The 25,566-nt window shown below is 39.2% G+C and overlaps 1 protein-coding gene across 3 annotated transcripts in view; it reads left to right on the top strand.

The window, feature by feature from the left end:
- The window catches only part of Usp12 (ubiquitin specific peptidase 12), a 98,748-nt gene extending 74,838 nt beyond the window's left edge, over window positions 1-23,910 (top strand). For all 3 annotated transcript variants that reach the window (XM_063232548.1, XM_063232550.1, XM_063232549.1), the window contains 6 exons: window positions 1,037-1,266; window positions 6,217-6,293; window positions 6,396-6,479; window positions 18,650-18,847; window positions 19,710-19,788; window positions 20,767-23,910. In XM_063232548.1, the coding sequence (XP_063088618.1) occupies window positions 1,037-1,266; window positions 6,217-6,293; window positions 6,396-6,479; window positions 18,650-18,847; window positions 19,710-19,788; window positions 20,767-20,868 (770 nt within the window). In that variant the 3' untranslated portion in view covers window positions 20,869-23,910. The remainder of the gene's footprint in view (window positions 1-1,036; window positions 1,267-6,216; window positions 6,294-6,395; window positions 6,480-18,649; window positions 18,848-19,709; window positions 19,789-20,766) is intronic.
- The last annotated feature ends 1,656 nt before the right edge of the window (window positions 23,911-25,566 follow it).

Genomic DNA, 25,566 nt, shown 5'->3' with positions numbered 1-25,566 from the left:
TCTCTGTGGAGTTTATTAAATGCATGTCGAAGATCTGAAACTTTGCTAGATAGGTGGTTTTTCTCAGTGCAGTTCATTAAACAACACAGGGATGCTCTTGCTTAGTCGGCTCCCTCTCACCATTATTTTTAGTGTTGCCTGGTGGGATTAGGCTTTCTAGATTGGGCCTTCGGCTTTGCCTTCCCTCACAATGCCCTGAGCCTGTTTGCTTGCTGTAAAATAAGTAAGGTTAATAGCAGTATCACCCGGTTATTAGGAGATTCAAGTGAGGTCTTCCTCCAGCACTTGCCGTCCTGTAGTAGGGCTGCCCCACACCAGGTCCAGCACGTAATGTTCGGTTTCTCTTCATTGGCAGTGCTGCTTACACAGGACATTCTCAGGCTCTCAGAATCTCACAGCTGGAAGAGTCTTGAGAGATTTTCTGTTTTTAAAAGATCGTTCTGATGCCACAGCAGAACCTGAATGACAGCAGGGTTACCTGGAGGGGCGTTGAAAAGCCCCATTTTCTGGCCCTTACCTTGTACCTACTAAATCAGACTCCTGTCATGTACAGTGCAGGAATTTACTTTTAATAAACTGATTCTTAAGCCGTTAGCATGGCCTTGTCAAGCGGTTGAACAGCTTCTGCTTTGAAACTTGCCATGTTGAGATACTTTTGAAACAGATGAGCTGATGAAAAGCAGTTGCTTCGGGCTGGGGATTTAGCTCAGCGGCATAAGTGCCTGCCTTGCAAGCAGGCAGTCGTGAGTTCGATCCCTGGTACTAATAAAAACGAAAAAGACAAAAAAAAGAAAAGCAGTTGCTTCTTATCTGCCTAGTGTCCTGCAGATGCGTAAGTGTCCTGTTTTCATGGATTAGTATTGTTTTAAGATTTTCATTCATTTTAACTTGATGTGAAAATTATGTTTCTTACACATTACAAGTAATCATAAACATTTGTAATTATAGTTCTGATAGAATACTAGGCATTCAGTTTTAAAGTTGTTTTTTGTGAAGTTATTAATTCTGAAATACTCTATTCCATTTTTATTTTTAGAGCTGTTTGATAACTATATGCAACAAGATGCCCATGAATTCTTAAATTACCTACTAAATACAATTGCTGATATTTTACAAGAAGAAAGGAAGCAGGAAAAACAGAATGGTCGCTTACCTAATGGTAACATTGATAATGAAAATAACAACAGCACACCAGACCCAACGTGGGTTCATGAGATTTTTCAGGGAACATTAACTAATGAAACCAGATGTCTTACTTGTGAAACTGTAAGTATTTCATAAACTTTGTATGGGAAAAATTAATTCATTATCTTACAGGTTCTTGAAGATAAGGGTATGGGAGATGAATTTAAAAGTTACAAATTTTAAACTGGGCATGGTGACACACATGTGTAATCCTAGCACTTTGGGGGCTGACACAGGAGGATCATTGTGAGTTTGAGACCAGACTGGGCTACAAAGCGAGCTCAAGGCCAGCCTGAACTGCAGAGTGAGACTCTGTCTAAAAAAAGACAGAAAGGGCCAGGGATTTAGCTCAGTGCCTTAAATGCCTGCCTGGCAAGCATGAAGTTGTCAATTCAATCTCCAGTAACAAAAACAAAGAAAGAAAAGAAAGGTAGGTTAAAATCTTAGACACAGTGTTAATGTTAAAAGATACATTTTTCATTTGAAAGAATATTTTATGTAATGCTGCTGACAGTGAACTACCTGAGATGATACTTAATGTAGTTTAAACTACTTAATTATATTTCAGATCAGGAGCCATAGAAGCATGTTGTGGAAATTGTGTATCTTTGGTAAAGTCTCAGGAAAATTTTAGGTCAGGGATGTGCATTTGTGTGTCTTTGAACAAGAACACATTGTGAAAAAGCATCCCAGATGATTACATTATTGTGGAAACTCTAGAAGGAACTTAAACCTAGAAAGTGTAGATCAGGTCACATGAACACGAGATGGATGAGACTGTGTTAACGTAGTTTATGCTGATCAGCAAACTTTTCCTTCACAGGGGCAGGGATACAAGGTGTTGTAGATACATAAAATGGGAATATTATAATTTACTATCGACTATTATGGCAGTACTGTCCTTTTATATGATTGGTAGCACAGTAAGTTTATCGGCAGCATTATTAACACAGATACATGAATAATACGCTGTGCTGTAACAGAGACAGCTGATACATCATTAGTTTAGTTGACAGGAATGTCTGAGTTCTGTTATAATCTTACGGGATGGCATGTGACATGTGGTTGTCTGTTGTTTTTTCTTTCCTTACAGTTATGTGTAGTATCTGTTGTTGGAATAAAAACCAAACCAGGCTGAGTGTGGTAGTGCATGCCTGGAGTCCCAGCAGTCAGGAGGCTGAGGCAGCATCACCTTGAGTTTGAGGCCAGCCTGAACTACATAGTGAGAACCTGTCTCAAAAACAGACAGACAAAAACCATACTGTGTACATTAAGAGAAGGGTGAAATACTCTTTTATTGGATACTTTGTAAAATTGAAGTTTAAAAATTGGTTATTCTAGGATTGGATAACGGCATTCATTATAGTATTTGCCATCTAATTTCTCATCTGTGAAATGTAAGCTGAGACTTTAAATCAAGCATTTATTATCTAATTATTGATTAATGTCAGTAGTGTACTTTTGCTTAGCGAAAGATAGTTACTATAAGTAAAATTCCCTTTCCTAAATAAAGTCTTAGTGCTGAACCTCATTCAGGGTTAAGTGAAGGAGATTTAATGAGAGCTTGAGGGCATCAGCTGTGGCTTGGAAAGATGTTTTCATGTTAGAGGAAGAACATCCTTGGTGTGAGATTCTTTCATTGCCCCAGTCATCAGTTAATTGCGGCAATGACTTGACAGAGTTTGATGTCAGGAATTGAGTTCTAAAGGTATGAGAAAAAATAACCATAAATTGAATTCCAAGTGCTAAGAGATATTTTGTACATTTATTAAAGCAGTAAGTTCCGTTGAAGTAGTAGATATAATCAGGGAATTTTGGAGTCTCTTGATGTTTATTATAATGGAGCTTGGTCAGTGATAGAAAATGTCACATGTGTATAACTTACACTTCTTTAAAGAAACACAGTAGTTGAATTTGTTTCGCATGTTGAGAAATGCAAAAGTAGATGGGACAAGATAGAATCAGGGCCCTCCTTGAAGGCCTTTGAGGTGTTCTTCCAAGGCCCTGAAGTCGGTGTGGTAGCGTAAGGATGGGGTCCCATCACTGTGACAAAATACCCAATACCTGAACCAAAAGGTGCAGAGGCTTATTTTGGCTCCCAGGTTTTAGGCGTTCAGCCCATGGTTGGCTGGCTGCCAGCAGAGATGACCACATAGAAGAATATGGTGGAGGCACCCATTAACCCGTGGGAGCTGAGAGGCAGAGGGAGGAGGTGCGGAGGGGCCGAGGATAGGAGTTTGCTTTTCAGGTAATGCCCACAGTGGCCTGTCACTAGTCAGGCCCCGCCTTTTAAAAGCATACTCAGCTATGAACTTGCAGTGCATCCATGCACTGAAGAGTGCAACACCCCATAGTCCAGGTATCTTCCAAAAGCTCCACCTCTGAAAATAGTTAAATCAAAATGGATAAAAGATGCAATGCTTTTGAAGGAGAAAGAAATATCAGCTATCTCCATTCAAAGTTCTTAAATATTTATTTGTAAGGAATGGACATTGCTGTTTCTGTGCATTCTTTACTGAGTCCTGGGACATGCATTACATGTTTGTGAATGGCTTCTCAAGAATTAAGCCTGTTTAGAGAATGTTTCCTCAGAACCTGAGGCATGGTAATGCAGATTCAGTAAATTGTGTACATGTCTCTATAAAGTGGAGAGAGAATTCTGGACATACAAGAGTACATATACATCTTTTCTTTTTTGGTTCAGTGTTGCACAAGTAAGTACTAGCCATGCCAGCTAGAAGATGAGTAGGTGGTAAAAGGTGTTAAGTCCTAGGTCTCTGATCCTAAGCTACTCTTAGGGTAGTGAAGACCAGCCAGCACATAGTCCAGGGTTACAGTACAGGTGAGCACAAGATGCCGTACAGGTAGGAGAATGGTGTCCCTATGCCACCCTGAGTGAAGTGGGGAGTGTCTGGAAGGCGAGGGATTGGCTCTTCCTGGAGGAGCTCGGGCTTGCAGGTTAGTAGCCTGTACTGCAGCGGGAGGAGGCTTGCTTTCTTCTGTGGTACTTCCTGCTGGTGTCCCCTGTGCTGTGAGGGTTCCTTCTCAGGCCCTTTCCTGGGATTTTCTTTCACTCTTTCTTTTTACTCAGTGCTAAGGATTATGTCTCTTTTTAGTTACTCTGAAATGCTAAGTCCAAGGCCAAATCTGTAGCCTGGATGTCTTCCCTGAACTTTGGAGTTGAGTCTCCTAATGTTCCGGATGAGGTGATGTTGGGATGTTTTAGCCCAATAGAGCCATTCTGTTCATTCACACTTTTGAACGTTCAGTACTACTACAGTTGGTGACTGCCTGTATCAACACACCTGCAGTACAAATGTAGGTGAGATATACCCACTTGATCCAGAGTAGCATTATATCAAGAATTCTTTTAAAAAGTATTCTAAAAGCAAACATTTAGAAGAAAGACCTCAAAGGCAGTATCTGAGAACCTCATTTTGAGACCTGTCAGGTTGGTCCATCTAAAGTCTTTTAGCCTGCACATAAACCCTGCCAGATCTGCTCTGCCCTGCCGCTGATGTTCTTTCGCTTGTCACTCTCAGCTTTCCTACTGACTCAAGCTGAGTATTTTTCCCTACACCCACCATCTTGTCTTTCATGACTCTGAATTACCACCCCACCCTCCGCATCCCATCTTCGTTGTATTGGAAATTGAGCCCAGGGTTTTGCTAAGGCTAGACAAGTTTCACAAAGTTGGCCAGGCCGGTCTTGAACTTGTGATCCTCAGGACCCAGATCATTTATTTTTAGAGTATTATTCTACCTGTGTTGTATGGTAAAATGGCATCTAAATGAAGGTTTAGATGTAAGTTTAGCTTCATGTAGTGATTAAACAGTCAAATCATTCTTGAAAATGCTTGAGTTATATTTGTGAAATGCAGGATGCATGGTGCTCCTGTGTAGTGAGTCATATTTGTCTAAATAGAAGATATGAGCACCAGGGCTGAATCACAGCTTCATGGAACTGAGTCTGCAACGTTGATCACTCAGGAAAACATTTAATAAACCAAATTGTAGTCGCTGCAGGAAATGGCTAGGGAAATGTATGTGCGAGGTTCTGTTCTGTTGCGATTCACATAATTAGATAATTTCTGTAAGGTGATTTATTTATAAATCAAAATCTTGTGTTAGAATTTTGGGAAAAATAGGGGGCTGGGGATTTAGCTCAGCGGCATAAGTGCCTGCCTTGCAAGCAGACAGTCGTGAGTTCAACCCCTGGTACCGATTTAAAAAAAAAAAAAAAAAAACGGAAAAAAAAAAAAAGAATTTTGGGAAAAATAAAGATAAGTCATAAATGAATATTGTGACTTGGAATTTTGTGCTAAATTATTTTCTTACATGATAAAACAGTGCAGATACCCTCATTCAGTCTTGGTCTGTTTCTTAAGAATCAGAATATGTGTATAATCTGTTTACACTTTGAAGTAACATTCAGATTTTGAAAAATGTCTTAGAGTTATTTTTTGTTGCTGAGACAAAATACCTGATGTCCAAAGTTGGGAAAGCAAAGGTTTATTTCTTATAGTTTTTTGGAGGTTTCAGTCCATAGTCAGTTGGCTCCAAGGCACGGTGGCATGGCGGAGTCACAGTTTATGGTGGCTGCAAACAGCAAGGCGGAAACTGGCAAGAGAGCGAGACACACCTTCTTCCTGCCATTTTATTGTATGCTGGCTCCACCCCTGGGTGTTTGTAGCACTCACACCCCAATCCAAGCACTAGACAGTGAACCAATCACAGATGCATAACGTAAACCCATGAGGCCTGGGGGCCAGTGATACAAACCATGACAGAAAATAGTGAAATTTTGCATCACACTGTGCTTGCCAGTAGGAATCAGTCCAATACTTGCTTTGGTGTTTTACCTATCTTGTGCTCACTGTTACTTATTCAGTATCCTTTTGGGTATTGCAGCCCAAGTAGTCTTGTTTTGAACTTGAAGGGGAGTATTATTTAGAATACATTGAGTTCTGTTAATGAGGAGCCAGGTTTCCTAATACTTGAAGAAATCAAAAATGTTTCCCTATTTTGACAGATAAGCAGCAAAGATGAAGATTTTTTAGACCTTTCTGTTGACGTGGAACAGAACACATCAATCACTCACTGTTTAAGGTATGTTTAGAATTACTTACTGTTTTGAAATTTAAAGAATTTTTTTAGTGAATTCATGATTTTCTGGTGTATAGAAATAAACATATTTTTAACTTCACACAGGGGTTTTAGCAACACAGAAACGCTGTGCAGTGAATACAAGTATTACTGTGAGGAGTGTCGCAGCAAACAGGAAGCACACAAACGGTGAGGCGGGGCCTACAGTCTCAGCACTGGTTTGCATGTCGGAGTTGGGCTTTTCCAGCTGAAAGTGTTCTGTGAGACGTTTCATTTGGTTACATGGGTAGCTCATCGAGTATTACTAGATAGATAATTTCAAGTGCACTGCTGTGCTTTAGGTGCCAAACTCTGCCCCTCAAGTCATTTTCTACATTGAGCAATTATGTGATAGTCAAACCAGTAGGGATAAAAAAGTTTGGTTTTGAAGCTTTCCCTAATTAGTAATAGACTTTTTCTTGATGAGGAACGAGAGGGAGAAGGTTGTATCCCTCACCCCATTCTAGTTTCTGCTATACTTACCTTGGATAGTGTATGTTCTCATCTCATGGTATGTTATAAACATAGTTTCATTGTCAAAGAATGAAATCATCATTGTTCTTACTTTACTTTTTATTTTGAAACAATCTCAGACTCAGAAAATTTGTGCAAATAATACCAAGAATGCTTTTTAAAAAAAAATTCTGTGGCCCCTCCCCCTTTTTAATGTGCTTTGAAAGGACATCAGTGTTAGGCTGGCCCATGACCCCTGGACACTTCAGTAGATGTTTCCTAGCAAGAAAGAAGCTTTCCTACATGCTTGTACCCATCCAAATTAGGAAGTAAAGGCAGGCGACTTTTAGGTGCGACTCTGGCATCACGACATTAGTTCTTTCATAAAAGCAGGATGCGGTCCAGAATTGTACATTGTACCTTATAATCTTTTCTTGCCTTTATGACCATAACTCTTACGAGAATCACAGGTTAATCTTTTTATAGAATGTCCTTCATTCTACAAAAATGGTGCTGCACTCTTCCCCTTGTATCGTGCTAAGGACCTCACAAGTTAGCTGTTTCGTGTGGAATGAACCCGTGTTTGATGATTTCCTGGGGCGTCAGTACTGAGCTTACAAGTCTTGCTTAAAGCTAAGTTTATTACAGGGAAATGGTACAGAGCACACTTAGCAAAGGGCGAAGCCAGGCAGGCTCAGAGTTACGGAGCCAGTAGAATCCCATAGGACACTGAATTCCTCCATGTAATGACATCGTGGGAAGTGCTTCACAAATTCAGAGGCTCCAAGAGTTAGGACTTTTAAGTGATTCTGTTTTTGTTTTGGACAAAGATATATTTATTAAGAAAGGGGGTGTTTTTGGTAATGGATATAGGTAAATCAGAACAGATTACTTGTTGGTTTCCTGCCAGTGGTGCAGATAATGTGGATACCTCTGATAAGTTGGATCAGAAGCGTGGAGGCTGACAGATCCATCTTGTAAATGTACACAGTGCTTAAGATGTGGTTAAAGAAGACGGAGTCAAAGACTAAGTGCAGCTAAGAGGAACATAACTTAGAGACGTTGCTGACTCACAGGTCCACCTGCAAGGTAATCTGTCCGTTCTATGGACTGATGCTTAGATGGTTGCACAAGTATCATACAAGTAATTGAGAATTCTCTGTTAAGCTGAGCTATTTGTTTGAAGGGTGATACTAGATGTTCTATTAGTATTTAAATAAATTGGTTGATACTAGATGTTCTGTTAAACTACATGAAGAATGTATAGTCTTTAGTATGAATCATTATAAAAGCATTCTTGATGTTTTTATATAACCTAGGTTTTATAAGTGCATATCTATGTACACATATATGATGACATCAAACTTTATATAGTTTTGTAACTTTTTTTACTTAAAAATTGAGACCATGTCAAGGAAAATTCACTTTTATATCATCCTTTAGAGGTGCTGTATAGTGTGTGTGTGTGTGTGTGTGTGTGTGTGTGTCCGTGTGTTGTGTGTGTGTGTATGTGTATATATATTACAGATACATTCAACAGTTCGGATTTATACCTCATGTAGTTTTGAATTTTTTAAGAGTATTTCTCTAGGATAAATTATGGTCAAGTTCTCAGAAAGATAACTCTACAGAAATTACTCATTTCTCGCTAGGATCAAGTACCCATCTGTCTGATAACATTCCATTTTGTTATTTAATCTCTGCCTAATATGGATTAGTTTGCTTCTTAGGTCCCTATCAATTCAAAGTTTATACTTTCCAGTCTCAGAATAAGCTGGTGTTGACTAGATAGCTCATAGTTCTTTCTAGAGAAAAAGCATCAATGTTACTTTAAAGGGTTTTAACCTACATAAAGCACAAAAAACACATGATTTTTGTCCCACTGGATACAGAAAAAAATGGACAAAATTCAAAACCCTTTCGTGATAGAAAAATTTTTTTCAACAAAAATATAGAAGAAAATTATCTTAACATAATAAATGCTATATGAAAAAGCTCGCAGCAAGCATCCTATCATGTTCACTGGTGAAAAATTGAAAGTTTTTCCTTTAAGATTAGAGTAAGACAAGGATGTCTACTCGTACAACCTCATTCATTGTAAAATTCAAAATTCTAGCCGGAGTAATTAGTCAGGAAAATGAAATAAAAAGCATCCCAATTGAAAAGGAAGCAGTGGGGCTGGGGATTTAGCTCAGCGGCATAAGTGCCTGCCTTGCAAGCAGGCAGTCGTGAGTTCGATCCCTGGTACCGATAAAAAGGAAAAAGACAAAAAAAAAACAAAAGGAAGCAGTAAGATTATGTCTTCTCCCACGTAGCATGACATTACACATTCTGTGAATTTATACACAGCGACCTGTGAAAGCTAATAAACGTGTTTAGGGAGATTTCAAGACACAAAATTGACACTCAAATGTCAGGTGCATTTTCCTATATACTCACAGTGAATAATCACTAGAAATAAATGAAGGAAACTAGTCCTGTTTATAAAAACATCAGAGGTGAAAGACTTATATACTGAAAAGTAGAAAACATTGTTGAGAAAAATTTAAGGAAGACACAAATAAATGAAAAGGTACTCTGTGGAAGCCTTTTTTGTCGCTGTTTTGTTTTGTCTTTTTGAGACAGTTTCACTATGCAGTTTGGGCTGACCTTGAACTCACTTTGTAGCCCAGGCTGTCCTTGAACTAACTCATAGCAATCCTCCTGCCTCAGCCTCCCAAGTGCTGGGATTACAGATGTGCAGCATCACTGGAAGCCTGATCAGTGCTAAAGTATCCATACTCTGTAGAGCAGTCTGATATGTTGTAGTGTTCCATCAGATTCCCAGGGGTGAGCTGGGCATGGTGGTGCATGCATGCCTGTAATTCCATCACTCTGGGAGACTGAAACAGGAGGATTACAAGTTGGAGATCCTTCTGGGTAGTTTAGAGAGACTGCCTCAGAGTAATAAAAGGGCTAGGATGTAGCTCGGTGTGAAGGTCCTGAGTTCATCCTCAGACCCCCCCCCAAAAAAAAATAATTCAAAGCAATTTTTTTTGCTGAAACAAAAATAGCATCCTGAAATTTATATGGACCAAAAAAACTTTAAAGAGATAAAGAAACTTTAATACAGCCAGAGGCATCATACTTCCTGATTTCAAAATATATTATAGTGCTACAGTAATTAAAGCAGTGTGGTACTTGCTTTAAAGACATGCAAACCTGAAGGACAAAATAGCCCATATATAGATCACTCAGGCGTGGTTAACTGATCTTTGACAAAGGTGCCAGAAATACACAAGGAAGGAAGGAAAACTAACAAAACTGGGTATCTGTATGCAAAAGAATGCAGTTAGGACCCTTAACCTAAAAAGTATGTACAGCATTAACTCAGAATGGTTTGAAGACCTAAATGGCAAACCTAAAACATAAAATGCTTAGAAAAAAAAAAAAAAACAGAGAAAGCACTTCATGAGATTAGATTTGGCAGTGGGGTTATAACAAAAGCAGAGACTATCAATAAAAATTGGTAAGTGAGACTTCAAACTTAAATCTTTCTGCAAAGCAAAAGAAATGGCAGACTGAAAGATAGCCTACAGAATGGAGGAAGTACTTGGAAACCATGTATTGCATAAATGACTAATACAACTAAACAGCCACAAAATAATGATCCATTTAAAAAATGGGCATGGGGCTTGAATAGACATTTCTCCAAAAAGGTAAACCATTGACCAGCAAGCAGTGTAGAGGATGTGCATCACCTATTATTAGGGAATGCCGGTAAGAGCCACATGATATTATCACCTGACTCTTTAAGAATGGCTGCTATCTCTTTCCCCAAAATGTCAAAAATGTGGAGAACTGGTGGAGCCCTTGAACATTGTCGGTGGGAATGTGAAATGCTACTACGACTACAGAAGACAATATGGAGATTCTTCAGAACATGAAAAATACATTTACCCTGTGCCTCGGCACCCCACCTCTGAGTTAGACCAGAAGAGCAACATCAGGGGGTTGGACGGATGATTTTCAGACCCATGTGCTCTGCAGCACTACTCACAGTGTGAAAAGGAAGCAGCCCAAAGATGCCTGGAGGAGAAATGTGAAGGTCCCCAGCGGGCTGGTGCTCAGCCTTTATAAAGAAGGGTGTCTAGAAGATGGCTGAGCATTGAGGACATGCGGAATAAAGGCAGCCAGTCACAAAACGTACAGATGCTGTATGATTCCACTTCTGATGTGCCATCTGAAGTAGATGCTTAGAAAACGGGTGGTTGTTGGCAGGAGCTGAGGAGGAAAAAGGTTCAGTTTTGTAAGATTAAGTTATCAAAATCTATTCTGTCATAGTGTTTGTATACTTAATACTATGGTTATGTTACCCTTTTTTTTTTTTTTAACCATGATAAAAATAAGCACTTACAATGCTACCACTCACATGTCCATGTTTGTGTATATATATATTGACACAGGGTCTTGCTGTGTAGTTCAGGCTGGCCTTGAACTCCTTATGTAGATCAGGCTGGCCTCAAACTTGGTTTATCCTCCTGCCTCAGCCTCTTGGATGCTGGAATGAAAAGCATTTGCCACTGTGCCTGGCAAAAATTCTATAAAAAAGATTTGCTTCTAGGAACACTGATTTCTGGAATTTTTTTTTTTTTTTTAATCGGTACCAGGGATTGAACTCATGACCACTTGCTTGCAAGGCAGGTGCTTATGCCACTAAGCTAAATCCCCAGCCCCTAATTTCTGGAAATACTAACAGTGTGCCACAAAATAAGTATTCTGTGAATGAATTTGCTGTATAATTAGGTTTCCTCTTAGGTATTCATATTTTATACTATAGACTCTTGAAGACCCACAGAACGGAAAAGTTTAGTGGTTTTAATGTAGGATTTTTCAGAATTTATGTATGCATTACGTTCTTTTGTGTAGCATACTTCTCGAACTATACTAGCACAGTTAGGGAAGGGCACATTAAGGAAGTGCGAGTCTATCCCATTGTATATACCTGATCGCATGGGCAGGGCCAGTGCCTAAGTCACGGGAGAGTGAAGGCCTGAGGTGGGAGAATGAGGAAGGTCTGGTGACTGTCCGGGTGTTCTGTGCTCTGGGTGCTGGCTGGGTCTGATGCCGAGCTGTCCTGTCACTCTGTCTGCGAGCTCTGATGACAAGTGACAGAGGGCTGGGAGCTGTGCTTCTCGCCTCCGCGTCTTTCCCGTCTGCCTGTCCCTTCACTTGCCTTGTATCCCACAAAGGGAGCAGTCCTGTCCTTCTGCAGGCCCTGAAGGAGACCCACACAGTGCCCAGGGCTCAGCATCGTGTCCAGGCCGTCGCTCTGTCTCTGAGTATCAGCCCTCACTGTAGTGATTGAGATCTGCCTGTCCCTGGGATCAGGAATTCTCTCCCCCCCCCCACTTTCCTGGCTGTGTTCCTGTCCAACGCCCCCTGGTTAGCCCTGGAGTCCGCATCCCCCACCGCCCTTGCGCACCTCCCCCCTGAGCGTCTTCCCGAGTCTGCCTTGCCTTTATTCCTCCCAGGTCACAGAGCCTGGTTCTCCCCTTACTGTAGGAATGCCACAGCGCATCCCTGTGTATTAGTTTACTTAGTCTTTTTATTTTAAAGAGAAAAAAGTCAAAAAGCAAACAGAAAACAACAGAAATGAAACAGCAGCAGCAACAACCAAGAAAACACACAATAGCAATATAGGATTTCAAAACATATTGCATATTGTTATCTTCAAACTAGTTGTCCAGAGTACTAGATACAGGCATGCAAAATTGATTTCCTTCCTTCTTTTCCCATCCCAGTTGTTCTTTCATTTTGAGCAGTTTCTTTCCCTTTCAGAAGTTATCTGTTGTAATTTTTGGATCTTACTCTTTCAGTTTTTTACACATGCAAGTCTGATTTGTTAGGTCTCTAGTTGAATCTATTTGCCTATAAAAGCCTTGAGTTTATCCTTACCTTATCCTTACCACCAGAGTGGTGCTCTGTTGTATAAAAATACTGCATCTTGAGCCGGAGATTTTGCCTGCTGGGCAAGCTCAAGATCATGAGGGGGGTCCCCCCCCCCCGCATCTTTTTTATCCATTCCTCAGTTGATGGGCATTTGGGTTGTTTCGAAGATCTGGCTATTACAAATCATGCCACAGTTCTTCTGGGAGAATACCCAGAAATAGCCCTGTATACTAGTTTAAATGGGCATGGGCTTCAGCCCATAGCTGTATAATTGCTCAGCTTTTCTGCGTGGATCAGACTTCTCTAAAGTTCAGACATCCCTGGAATCCTGAGCCTTATATGTCCCCCTCCCCCCAGAGGATTAACGCAGCAGCTGCCTGCAGCTGATTGGCTGGTTTTCCAGGTTAGGGCTGGTTGCAGTCGGAGTTGGTGGCCTTTGTGACCTTTGCAGTGTCTTCACTGTTAACACATGGTCTTTTTTTTTTTTTTAATTTTATTTAAAAGGAAAAAGAGAAAAACACAAAACAAAGTGGTGTAAGGGTACAAGTAATACAGAACTACAAAAAAGAAAAAAAGTAAGAAATCAGCAGTTAATAGATTACATATTATCATCTTAGAGATAGTTGCTCAAATCACAGTATCAAAGCATACAAAGTGGACATTCAAACAGTGAGACTGCAAACAGTTGTGTTCAATGATCCAACCAAAAACATTAATATGGTCAGCTATTTAACACCCCTAAACACACATGCTGTTGTATCCTTTAGAGCTCTTTTTTTCCCTCTCTTTTTTACAACAAAATTTACACATTTTGGGTTTTATTATTCCTTAGTTCTTATTACTTTTTTTGGGGGGAGAGAATAAAGTCAAATATGGCAAAACAGAGCTGTCAGTCAAAACCAAGGATAGGCATAGCACATGATGTAAAACAGAGTACAAGGTTATCAACAATGGTTATCAACAATGTCTCTTGTTTCCTTAAAAAGAATCGTCTATCTCATTAGATATTATAAAGTTGAACAAAACAGTAGAGAACAAGACCAATAAAACTTAAGCATTGTAAACATTACAGGACTTCCAAAGGAGACAATAGTCAAACCAGAATGGGCATCTTAGTGAATCTTATTGCCTTCAAAGTAGTTGCCTATACCCTCAAACTTGATACTATCATACAGAATGGAACAGAGTCTAATCAGTCAAAACAAGATCGTGGGAGTATTACAGGACTTCAAAACAAGTTAATAGGAAATCAAAAAAAGTTACTATTATATATCCTGTTAATTTTTTTAATTTTCCCCCTTAATTAAAACAAACATAAGAAATAATTAAATAATTTTTTTAAAGAATAAGGGAGAGATTGAGATAAAACAGGACACAATAATATAACAATACAGGTCAAAGCATGACTGTTTCAGCAACCTAGTGCTTCACCACCAAATAACCCGACTTAATAGTAGTTACCATAGTGTCTGTCTTTTTCCTTGAAATATTTGAATAAAATTTCATATACTATAGCTTCAAATATTTCCATATCAAGAAGCCCAGAATATAGCCTTTCCAATTAATAAGTGAAAACTTTATAAGGCTTCAAGGCCAAATAATGGGGAATCATGATTACCACATATTTCTATATATTTGAACACATGGTCTTGTGGGGACTCTACCTTGGCTCCTGCTGGAGAAGTGCATTTCTGAGCATTTCTCTCCGCCTGCAGCCCCTGGTCATTGGCTGACAGGTGCTGGAGAGGATGAAGAGCCGCACTACCTACCAGGGCTCTACTCCAGGCCTTCTCTGTGAGGTTGGGCTGCCTTGTGCCTCTGGAATTTTGCTTGGGTGCTGCCTCCCTTCCTGTGCCCAAGGAGTGCTGTTCTAACTTTGTCTCACGATTTTGTCTCTGTGTCAGCTCTTGGGAAGTTGTATTTTCATTATCATCCATTTCAAAATATTGTAACTTCTCTTGTGGTTTTCTGTTTATCCCGTAGGTTTCTTAGCAGTATGCTGCCTAGTTTTCATGTTTTGGAGGATTTTCTAGTTTTGTTTTTTTGGTCTTTATCAGAGGATATACTCCATGATTTCAGTCTTGAAACTTATTAAGACTACTTTTATTGTCCAGTAAGTTGGTGAATGTCCTAATTGTGCTTACGAAGAATGTGTATTCTGTAGTCTGGGTCCATCAGTGTCACTTTAATCTGCAAGTAGATGATTCATGGCTTCTTTGTGCTTATTGATCTTTTGTTTATGAGAAGAGCCTGCTGAAGACTCTGGCTCTGATTTAAGTTGATCTCTTTAATTTTATGAAATTTTGAGGCTTTGGTATTATGAGTGTAGCTTTTGACATTGTTGTCTCCTTTCCATTAGTTGACTATCATTTTATGAAGTGTCTGTCTTTTCCCTCTGGCAATTCCTTGTATTAAAGTCTACTTTGTCTAATATTAATATAACCAAAATATTTAGGGTAAATGCTCATATGCTATCTTTTTCCATCCTTGTACTTTTTATAGTTTTAAATTATAATTAGATGCTATCAAGAAAAGTAAACAGTATTACAATGAAAAATGAATATAACTTACAGTTTTAAAGATATAAGAGCAAGAAAATGTAACTTTGTAGTCATCCAAACTTAAGTTATATGGCAGTAAACACCCTTTAAAAAAATAACAAGTTTAAATAGAAATAGAAAAAGAATCGTTAAGCCAGTTACTTTTTTTTTTTTTTTATTTTGAAGGTAGTAAAATTCAACAGAACAAGAAAGAACAAAACCAATTTAGACAGTGTAGTGAAATTGGTACAGAACTTCACAGCAGGTTACCAGGATAACAGCAATAGGTACACAGTATATCTTATTATCTTCCCAATAGTTGTTCTTTCAATCACATATAGCATAATAAAATGAAATACAAAACATTATAGAACTTATCAAAACAATATTAAATAGAGCAGTACCATTAATCAGAATAAAGCACAACAGTAGTAAAAATAATTTGCCTTCAAAGAGATGGTAGAAGAAAATCCCTCTATTTGCTGTATTGCATATGGTCAACCTCCCAAGAGATGCTCAGATCTCTGGTTCCCATTTGCTAACGGGGCGGGCAGGGAAGTGGGATGTTTGACTCTCAGCCTGTGCACTGGTAGGCTCACTATTGCTTAGCAAGGAGGTGGACTGGTTGCTTGGTTTCCCAGCACTCTTAAGTTCCAACATGGTGCAGATCTCAGGCAACGCTGGTGGTTCTCCCCCTGGAGGGGCCGCAGCCTGCCACACCCTGCCACACCGCTGCCGCTTACCAAGGAGGCGAGCTGGTTGCTTCTCGTTAAGCCAGTTTATAGAAGATTTAAAAATTATGTTGAAGTCAAACTTTAAATTAATAAAAATTGCTTCTCTTTCCCCTTTCCTTTCTTCTTCCCCTTCTCTTCTTTGCATGCACTCTGCCACTAAACTGTATCTCCAGCCCTCGAAAGCTTACATTCTAAGACAACTTTTTTTTTTTTTTGTCTTTTTCGTTTTTATCAGTACCAGGGATTGAACTCACGACTGCCTGCTTGCAAGGCAGGCGCTTATGCCGCTGAGCTAAATCCCCAGCCCCCGACAACTTTTTAAAAAAAAACAATGAAGCAGAAGCATTAAGGTCACTTTGAGTTTGAGGCCAGTCTATGCTACACAGTGAGTTCAAGGCCAGCCTGAACTACACAGTAAGACCCCTGTCTCTAAACAGACAAAAAAAGAAACAACAACAAAAACAAATTGATGGCAATCAAGAGCATCCTAAAAAGCCAGGATCCTGTAAATTCCTCAGTGTATTAATTTTTCCCTCTTTTTTTTCCCTATAGAATAATGAATTTTATTCTCCTTATGCAAGGCTAAGGAATTCTCTCTTTTTCTTACAGAACCATTTTAATATGAGGGAGAGTTTATAAGCCAGTCTCTCATCTTTTAACACATGTGCCACAGATATTTCTGAGTCTCCTGTTTATCCTGGAGGGTTTGGCTTCTTTGTGGTAGATGGTAGTTATCCTCTAGGCTTACTCCGCCAGATAGCATTGATAGTCTTCGTGTGTCGTCTGATCAAACATGTTTTATCATTTAGACGTTTCTGTCCTTTTGAAGGTATCCTCCTCTGTGCTTGTTCAGCCCCTAGAAGCATTGTCCTCCTAACCATCAGGCTGTGTTCACTTAAGACCCTCTTTATCTTAACTGTCATCTCTACACTGACACTTGTTTTATCCTGAGAAAATTCTGAATTTACACACTTTGAGAATTTTCAAAAGATACATTGTTGTTTTATAAGATTTTGTTTTAAGCAGGTCTCCATCAGTTTAATCACAGATGTGATTGAAAATTGCATGTAAATTTTTATCCCAGTGTCTTTGTTTACATATGTATGTTCCCATGTCACTCACTTTCAGCAGCCTTAATTGAAGTTACATAATATTCTGTGCTGTTTGTCCATTTATTTCAGCATTTCCTCTTGTCGAATAGGTAGGATTTCTTTATTATTTTTTCTTTTTAGGATTTCTTACAAGTAAAAAAATCTAGCTTTCTTGTCGAGTGCTATGTTTGAGATGGTATATTTAATTTGTATTAAATAAATGAGAACAAAGTTCATGAAGGATCTTAATTCTTATTGCTAGGTTGTTTCAAGGAATGGCTAAATGTTTACTTTTATTTTGACCACTGATTTTCAAAGGCCAGGCTAATTAAGTAGTAAATATTATAGGAATAATAAGATGCCTGCTGCATTTATGCTTTGTGGAATGCTATAATGCTATAAAATGACTTTATTCTTTTCCTTTCATTAGAGGTAATGGCTTGTAAATTTCATTTATTTAATTATGGGGATGTTTTGCTCCACTGAACCCGCATTAAATTTAGTTCCCCAGTATTCATCACATGCCAAACTTTGGTGGTGGATAGTGGAAAATAAAAGTAGAAGAAATGGCTCTGGCTGTCAAGAGTTCAGATCTTAGAAGAAATGAAAGACCCATAATCACCTAAATGCTTTACCACCAAATCTTGACATCTGTAGATTTTTCTTCTTTTTTTGGGGGGGGGGGTGTAGGGGTGCTGGGAATCGAACTCATGACTTTCGCCTGACTGACAGGCGCTATGCCACTGAGCCATATCCCCGGCCCCAATGTTTACATCTGTAAAGTGAATCCGTAAAGTGCTGATAGAGGATTGAAGAGAGCAGTTGTTAGTGGCAGAGGGTGTGATATTTGGTGCTTTGCCTTTAAAGAATCTCAGGGAGGGGGCCGGGGATTTAGCTCAGCCTACCTGGCAAGAGCAATATCCTAAGTGCCTACCTGGCAAGTGCAAGGTCCTGAGTTCAATCCCACGTACCCCACCCCCCAAATCTCAGGGAGAAAGAACATTGGAGGGCATAGTAAAGAGCATTTGATTGTAAAGGGAAGCCTGTGTGTCCCAGTTAAACTTGTACGTTTCTATATTATTTTATTCCTTAGGAGTTTTGCAGTAGCCTAATTGTAATTCCTGGAATGGGGCTATTGCTTATCTGCAAACACCCTTGACTGACTAGTCTCTGATACTTCTCATTTCCTTCTCCCATCGTCCCTCTAGTCTTGCATTATATAGATTAATAGAACCAAATGGGTTGCATTCTAAAGGAATTGGCAGCTTAAGCAATCTGTTTTCCTCCAGCACTCCTGGGCACCATGTGCACTTTAAGGAGCTGTGTTTAGCAAACAACTCTTAACAGAGGACTGATGCCGGTCCAGTTGTGTTGGGCACTTACTGTGTGCTGGGGCTTGTGGGTGGTTGGTCCGGTGGGGTATAATTGAAGTATGCAGAACTAGGCAGTGTGGGCTACTAAACCTGACCATGAGTTAATCCGTTAATTGGATATCATTAAGTTTCATCATTGGCTTAAGGACATGTACCATGTTTTTTATGAAATTTTATTTTCATCTTTGTTTTTGATAGGATGAAAGTTAAAAAACTGCCCATGATTCTAGCTCTGCATCTGAAGAGATTTAAATACATGGATCAGCTTCATCGATACGCAAAACTCTCTTACCGGGTAGTTTTTCCTTTAGAACTCCGTCTGTTTAACACTTCAGGTGATGCAACCAATCCCGACCGAATGTACGACCTCGTGGCTGTGGTGGTTCACTGTGGAAGGTACTTGCGCCTCTGGGGACGTGGTGGAGGATGGCGCGGAGCACGTTCAGGATGCTGGGAGTGTGCGAGTGAAGGGAGAGCTTCTGCTCAGGGTGAATTGTACTTCAGAGTGAATTGTCCAGAAGCACATTGAAACGCTTCTTAAAGCCTTCATAAATTATTGCCTTAATTTTCATTTCTTTTATTTATTATTCTAAGGATACTATGTCCTGTGTTTCTGATACTTTAAAGTCTGTTTTTTGTTTGCTTGTTTTGCTGGTTGTTGGTAAAATGATGCTGCCTAAATAAATGTTGCAATATAAATCATTTCTGAGGTTAACTGGAGATACCCATCCTATTAATGGTTATGGAAAGTAGTTAAAAGGGTTTGGAAATACTCTTCAAAGGCCATTTTCCTGATTGTCCCAGTGAGTGTATTTATCACTTCTTTTTACTCAGTTACTGCAGTCTCATTTTGATTCTCTTTTCTAGCAGTGGTTTTCCTGTCTTCTCCACATGGATGGGTTTATATTTTTGTTTATTTAATTTATAGAATAAAAATTTCCAGAGAAGAGCATCACATAATGAAAACTTACATTTGCAACATAAAGAGCCTTCATTGATTACATATAATTCCTTTAATAATTTAAAACAAAGCACTTGTCCTTTTTCCCAGGTTTTGGGAAACTCATAGTATTTACTTGATTCTGAATGGATTCCATTTCAAAACAGTATAGCTCTATCTTTTGGGGGTGAGGAGAATATATAAGGAATATCCTAATCTGTTTTAGTTTTCCTATAGAACATCAAATTCAGAGCTTGAAAAAGTAATATGAATAAGCATAATAAAATTAACTGTTCTTTTTTTCTTCTTTTGATTTAGTGGTCCCAATCGAGGACATTATATTGCAATAGTTAAGAGTCATGATTTTTGGTTGTTGTTTGACGACGACATTGTAGAAGTAAGTAGTTTATTAATTTCATAATTTTCTTTAAAGTTATGAATATATTTTGCTCTTTGGTTTTTCATATATGACTAGTGATGAATGTTAGACAAATGTCCGGGTTTTAGGTATAGTTTAATTTTACCTTTTTACTTTCTAATGTCCAAGCCCAGTGCTTGAGTGGCCAACCAACCATTAATAACTAGGATAAACAAGAGCAGCGTTTCACTAATTGAGCTAGTTTACAAAAAAATTCTTTCTTTACTTTTAAAGAGCTATGTAATATACATAAAGCACAAAAATTTTACACAACTCGATGGATTTTTATTTGCTTGAGTGTAGATACTTGTCAGCCACTGGCCAGATGAAGATGCGGTATATTTTCAATACCCTGGCAGGTTCCCCTCGTATTCTCTCCCCTGCAACTGATTAATGACTAAATTAATAATCGTGATTAATTTTGCCTGCGTTGCAGTATAAATGCATTTGTACAGTATACTTTCTCTTGGATCTAGCTTTCTTCACTCATCACTACATTGTGAGATTCCCTCTTGTTGTTGCTATAGTAGTTGATTTGTAATTTTTTTGCTATGTAAATATACCCAGTGAAAAGTTTGGCTTTTTATCAGTTTTTCACTATTAGGAACAGAAGCCTTTTGATATCATTGTGCAAGTTTTATATTAGAGTTTTTCACTCAGTTTTCTTGGATTCTTACATTAGGTTGGACCATTGGTAATTACCACTTTTGTAGGGCTACAGTGATTGAAATTAATACATTTCTAAAATGATTGAAATTAATACATTTCATGCATTGAACCTACACTTAGAGTTCGAGTTGCTGGATTAAAGGGTATTCATATGTTTAGCTTCCTGAATGTTGTTTAACAGTTTTTCAAATCCAATACCCAGCTCACCAGTGCTGGGTATTGTCTGACTTTAAGCCATTCTGGTTGCCCAGGGTATATGTATACTAATGTTTACATTTTGCTTCACAGAAAATAGATGCACAAGCTATTGAAGAATTCTACGGGTTGACATCAGATATTTCAAAGAACTCTGAGTCTGGGTACATCCTTTTCTATCAGTCCCGGGACTGAGGAGGACTGTAATGAAGAGAATCTTTCTGCCTCGTTTCTTCTCCGGTTATTTTGGAAAGGATCAAGCACTGATTTTTCAAGAAAAGAGAAATGCAGGAAGCTCAGGGGGCAGTAGCATACTTTGCACACAATAAAGCAAAGACTATGGATTAACAAGCCCTTCCTATCATGGTAGTTGATTTATTTGCTCAGGTATCATGCTGTCTGTGTGGTTCCATACAACAAGGAAATGAAATCAGAGATGCCAGCTCCTCTTGTAAAACAGCCTTCCAGTTATTGACACGCATTTTCTCTTTATAAATTGCACCAGTAATAATTTGAATTCCTTGGGGGTGCAGTAGGAAAAATTGGAGTATGTGCTGGGTTGTGTTGCTGATGTAGGAGGTGATTCTGAACGCGCTGCACAGATGCCCAGGTCAGTATGCGTAGAGCATGCTCAGTGTCTTTTCAAGCATAAACCAGAATACTTTTGGGCCCAACACTTGCAGTTGCCTTCCTGATATAAAAACCTAACATACTAGAATCCAGTGTCAGGAAGACAAATACGTTTTGCTTCTCTGAAGAAGCTTATAATAATATACAGTATATGTATATGTAGGGAACAATTGGTCAAAGGTGGCTTTTTGTTTCCCCAAGGGGAAAGACTGGCTTTGTAATTATAATTTTCTTCCTTATTTATTTTACTTAAAACTGGTAGAGTCTTAAGTATTGTATGAAGTGCCCATGATTCTGTCAGTAAATTTTAGCATATTTTTTATTAGCTTTGTCAGCTTAAGTATTCCTTTTGTTTGTTTTTATTTTTAAGGAGAATTTAAAATTCTATCTGAAATTACTAAGAGACCTTGAGAAAAATTGCAATGAAAGGAGGTAAATACTTTTTTTTCAGGAGGAACTGATATCTCTGGCTGAGTATTTGTTCTTTTGTCATAGTTTATAAGTCATTTATTTTATTCAGCTTTAATTTCAATAAAATAAAAACTAAAGTCTCTGTAGTTATTGGAATGATGAAAAGAAATTCTGGTGCGGTGGTGATGTACTGGTCTTTTAGAGTTCTTAAATACTCTGACATTTCAGATTGAATCTTGCTTGGAAACTTCATGTCATCGATGCTATTTTCAAGTTTCTTTGTCTTTTTAACTTTGGAAAAAGGTAATATATTCATCATAACCTTAGCAGCCTGGATTATAGCCAAAAACTCTTCTAAAGATTACATTTTGATTAGGTAGGCCAGTAATCACCAAAAAAAAAAAAAAAAAAAAAAAAAAAAAAGCCCCTTTCCCCCCTGTGACTTTACAGATTGATTGGAAGAATGTTCAGAAATTAAGATTTATATTTTTCATTTTGCTGGAGGTTTTAAGAATATATGTAATGTCAAATGTGTGTAAATCATTGCAGTTGATATTTTTCCATGCATCTGCAAGTTGTCTGGCAATGACCAAATGTAACTCGCAGAAAATATTTGAAAATTACTTTCACAGTAATAGCAGTCAGGCATTGGATGTTTCCTATCATCAGGAGTAATTTTTAAAGTTTTTCTAAAGTTATTTTACTAAAACTGTTGACAAAAGATGATGTTTCTGTGCTGCTATTAACATTTATTATCTGTATCTTTTAGCTCAGGAAATGACTTCACCTATTTGTCCCATCAACAGATCTTAAACAGGGTTACTTAACTAATTGGCCTGCTTGGACAGATGTGCTGAGAGAAAATGATGATATTTGATGTTCATACAAAATATCAAAAATATTTTGTCAAATTCATTTTTAAGATACACTTTCTCTTAGACTGACTGGCGTTGTTTTGTACAGACTACACATAGCCTGCCGGATCTGCCTCCATTACACAGAGAGTCAAAACCAGCAACGTGGGGAAAGTCAGAGGAGTGGAAGTGCTTGTGTTTTGAGTGCTTGAGCTGAATTGTTTTGGAATTTGAAGTTGTATTTTTACAGGTTTCTGTAAAGAAAAGGGATACAGTGAAGCAGAGTTAAATTTAACATCAGCCAGGCCACAGCAAGGATTGAGGTAGATGAAGTCATTTACACAAAGGTACAACATTGGAACACCGTGTTGCGTTTTGTACAATTTGCGTTTAGGACACCATACAGGCAAAGCAAGCTAACTTCATGTGCATCAAGCTCTGACATTTGCATTGAGTCCCGTTTGTCACACACGTTGTTCCCGTCTCCACAGTAGTTCGTAGTATGATTTGTCAGGGAGGGACTGTGAGCGAGTGGTGATTCTAAACTTTTTTATTCTTAGTGCAGCTGATCGAAGTAAAATGTTTTGAAGCCTATCAGAAACTCAGCATACTTTTAAAATATATAAGGTTAGGGCTGGGAAAATAAAAGTACAGGTGTAGTAGGTAAGAGAAGTGGCCCACCTACAGAGGCGCTGTGTGCTGGCTGGCTGTGGTTAAGGTGAGCAGGTGAGGTCGTAAATGGGGCTGATTACTGTATAACTGTGTACATGTTTATTGGGATAGCTGTCACATATTTTGTATATTAGAATAAAGATTTCTATAAATTAACTGAAAGTGAATACTCTTAAGTCCCACTTCTAAGTCATACGGCTCTGTCAGGGAGGCTTTACCAGTGACAGGAGCCGGGTGCTTAGGAAAGAGGAGGGAAGGGGATGTTGTTCCAGATGAGTCTCATGCTTCTAATCATCAGTATAGGCAGTTCTCTTTCTTTGATGGCAGTAGAAGGCCCTCACTTTCATAACATACTACTATTCACACTTTATTTTAAGGATGCTTTTCGTTAAAGATTCTCTCACGAGAATGAGTTTGGTTCCCAGTTTGGCTGGAATCCGGGAGGCTGAGCTGTTCAGGTCCTGGCTCTTAGTGAACTCACACGTGTGACCTTGGGCAAGTCACCTAACCTCTCTGTGCTTCAGTCTCCCTGTCTTGCCAAACGGGAGTAATACCTACCTCACAGGGTTGTTGTGGGGATTAATTAGAAATAATGTCTGTAAAGCATTTAAGGTTCTTGAAGAAGGCGCTATATAAATACAAAATATCTATTAAAGTTGGTTTATTTGTGCTTGTGGGTTTTGGGGTTTTTTTTCCCCCTTTTCCTTAAAATGTATTTGCAAATTAGAAATGCACATTCTGGAAATCATGTTACTGCTTTTGCACATTCTAACGCTTTTATTATCCAAAGGGATTTTCCCTAGAAGAGCATTGCAGTTGTATAAAACAGTATTCTACAATGTGTCTGCACTGAATTAACACATAGCTTGCTGTATTGGTCTGTTCATTTTCCATTGCTGTGACAGAACATCTGGGACAGTCAGTTTACAAAGAGGAAAGATTTTGTCTTGTACCCTCCTAGGTTTCAGCTTCTGGTTAGGTGGCTCTCTTGTTTTGGGCCTGTGGCAGGGCAGACCATCGTGGTGGTGGGGCATGTGGTAGAGCTAGGATGCAGAGAAAGAAAAAAGGAAGGAGACGGGTGAGGAGGGGCCCGGCGTCAGTGCCCCTTTCAAGGGTACAGCACACCCCGACTGCACTTCTTTCCTGAGGCCCCACTCGGTCATTGCCTGGTAGTCCAAGCTGCCAGTGGCCAAATCTATAGCACAGATCCAAACTAAGGCACTCTGTTCGTCTTTGTGTGACAGCATGTCTTTTGAGAAATGCCACGTTTTTATACTTAGAATCATAAACTCAACCTGAAAGGCCTGCATTGCACCGTTCCTCCTCCCGAACAGTGTTCAGCACGAGCGTAGCCCACCTGTCCTTGAGAACCTGGAGCCGCTCCACTTCTGAGCTCCCATCCTTGCCGTCCACCCTCATCCTCCCAGCCAGCCTTCTGTTGCTGGCACTCACCTGCGTGTTCATAGGAAGTTCGGAGCCTGCGCCATCGCGGGGAGCCCTGTTCTGGAAGTGCTCTTGTCTATTCAGTTCTTTGTTCTCGGGATGAACTTGGGAACAAGCAAACTAGACTATCATGACCTAAAATGGCATTCTTTTCTCTAAACATTTTTATTGTATGCTTCATACTGAACTTTCAGTAAAATCCTGTATATCTAAGAGTTTTTCCTGAACTGTCGAAAAGCCAAGAATGCTTCCCCACGTCTTGCTTGAGTTTCTTTGTTGCTGGTACTTTTAGCATTTTGGGTTTTTCTTTTTTTTTTTTTTTTTTTATCTTTTTCCTTTTCATCGGTACCGGGGATCGAACTCACGACTGCCTGCTTTCAAGGCAGGCGCTTATGCCGCTGAGCTAAATCCCCAGCCCCTGCATTTTGGGTTTTTCCTACCTCTCTTCATTCTTACTTTTTTTCTAGAATATGTCTCCACTGCTTGCTTTCCGTTGAGGGATAGCTGCTATGTGATTGGTTCAGTACTTGGCATTTTACTTCACTTGAGGGCAACCTCAGTGGCAACATCAGTGGGGTAGGGATACCCTCCTTTTACCAAAGAACCTGCCCCTCTTTGGTGGTTTCCCCAGACTCTGGTTGTCTGGAGAGCATCAGGTGCAGAATAATGCTTTTAACCTTACCTGTCAATATTCAAGCATTTCTTCAACTCTGTTAATAAAAGTTTGCATTGTGACCATTTGTAAATGTTCAGCTAAATGACAGTACATTCACTGCGTTGTGCCCCTGCCACCACGTCCATTTCTAGAACTCTTCATCATCCCAAGTCAGAATCTGTACCTGTTTATTTCTGGCTTCCCAGTCTCCTTACCTCTCCCGGAGCC

The sequence above is a fragment of the Cavia porcellus genome, unplaced genomic scaffold, assembly GCF_034190915.1.
Source record: "Cavia porcellus strain 051 isolate PalLab524CR breed Dunkin Hartley unplaced genomic scaffold, mCavPor4.1 scaffold_21, whole genome shotgun sequence".
NCBI classification, from domain to species: domain Eukaryota; kingdom Metazoa; phylum Chordata; class Mammalia; order Rodentia; family Caviidae; genus Cavia; species Cavia porcellus.
Note: the sequence above shows the minus strand (reverse complement) of the source record. Positions and strands in the feature narration are given on the sequence as shown.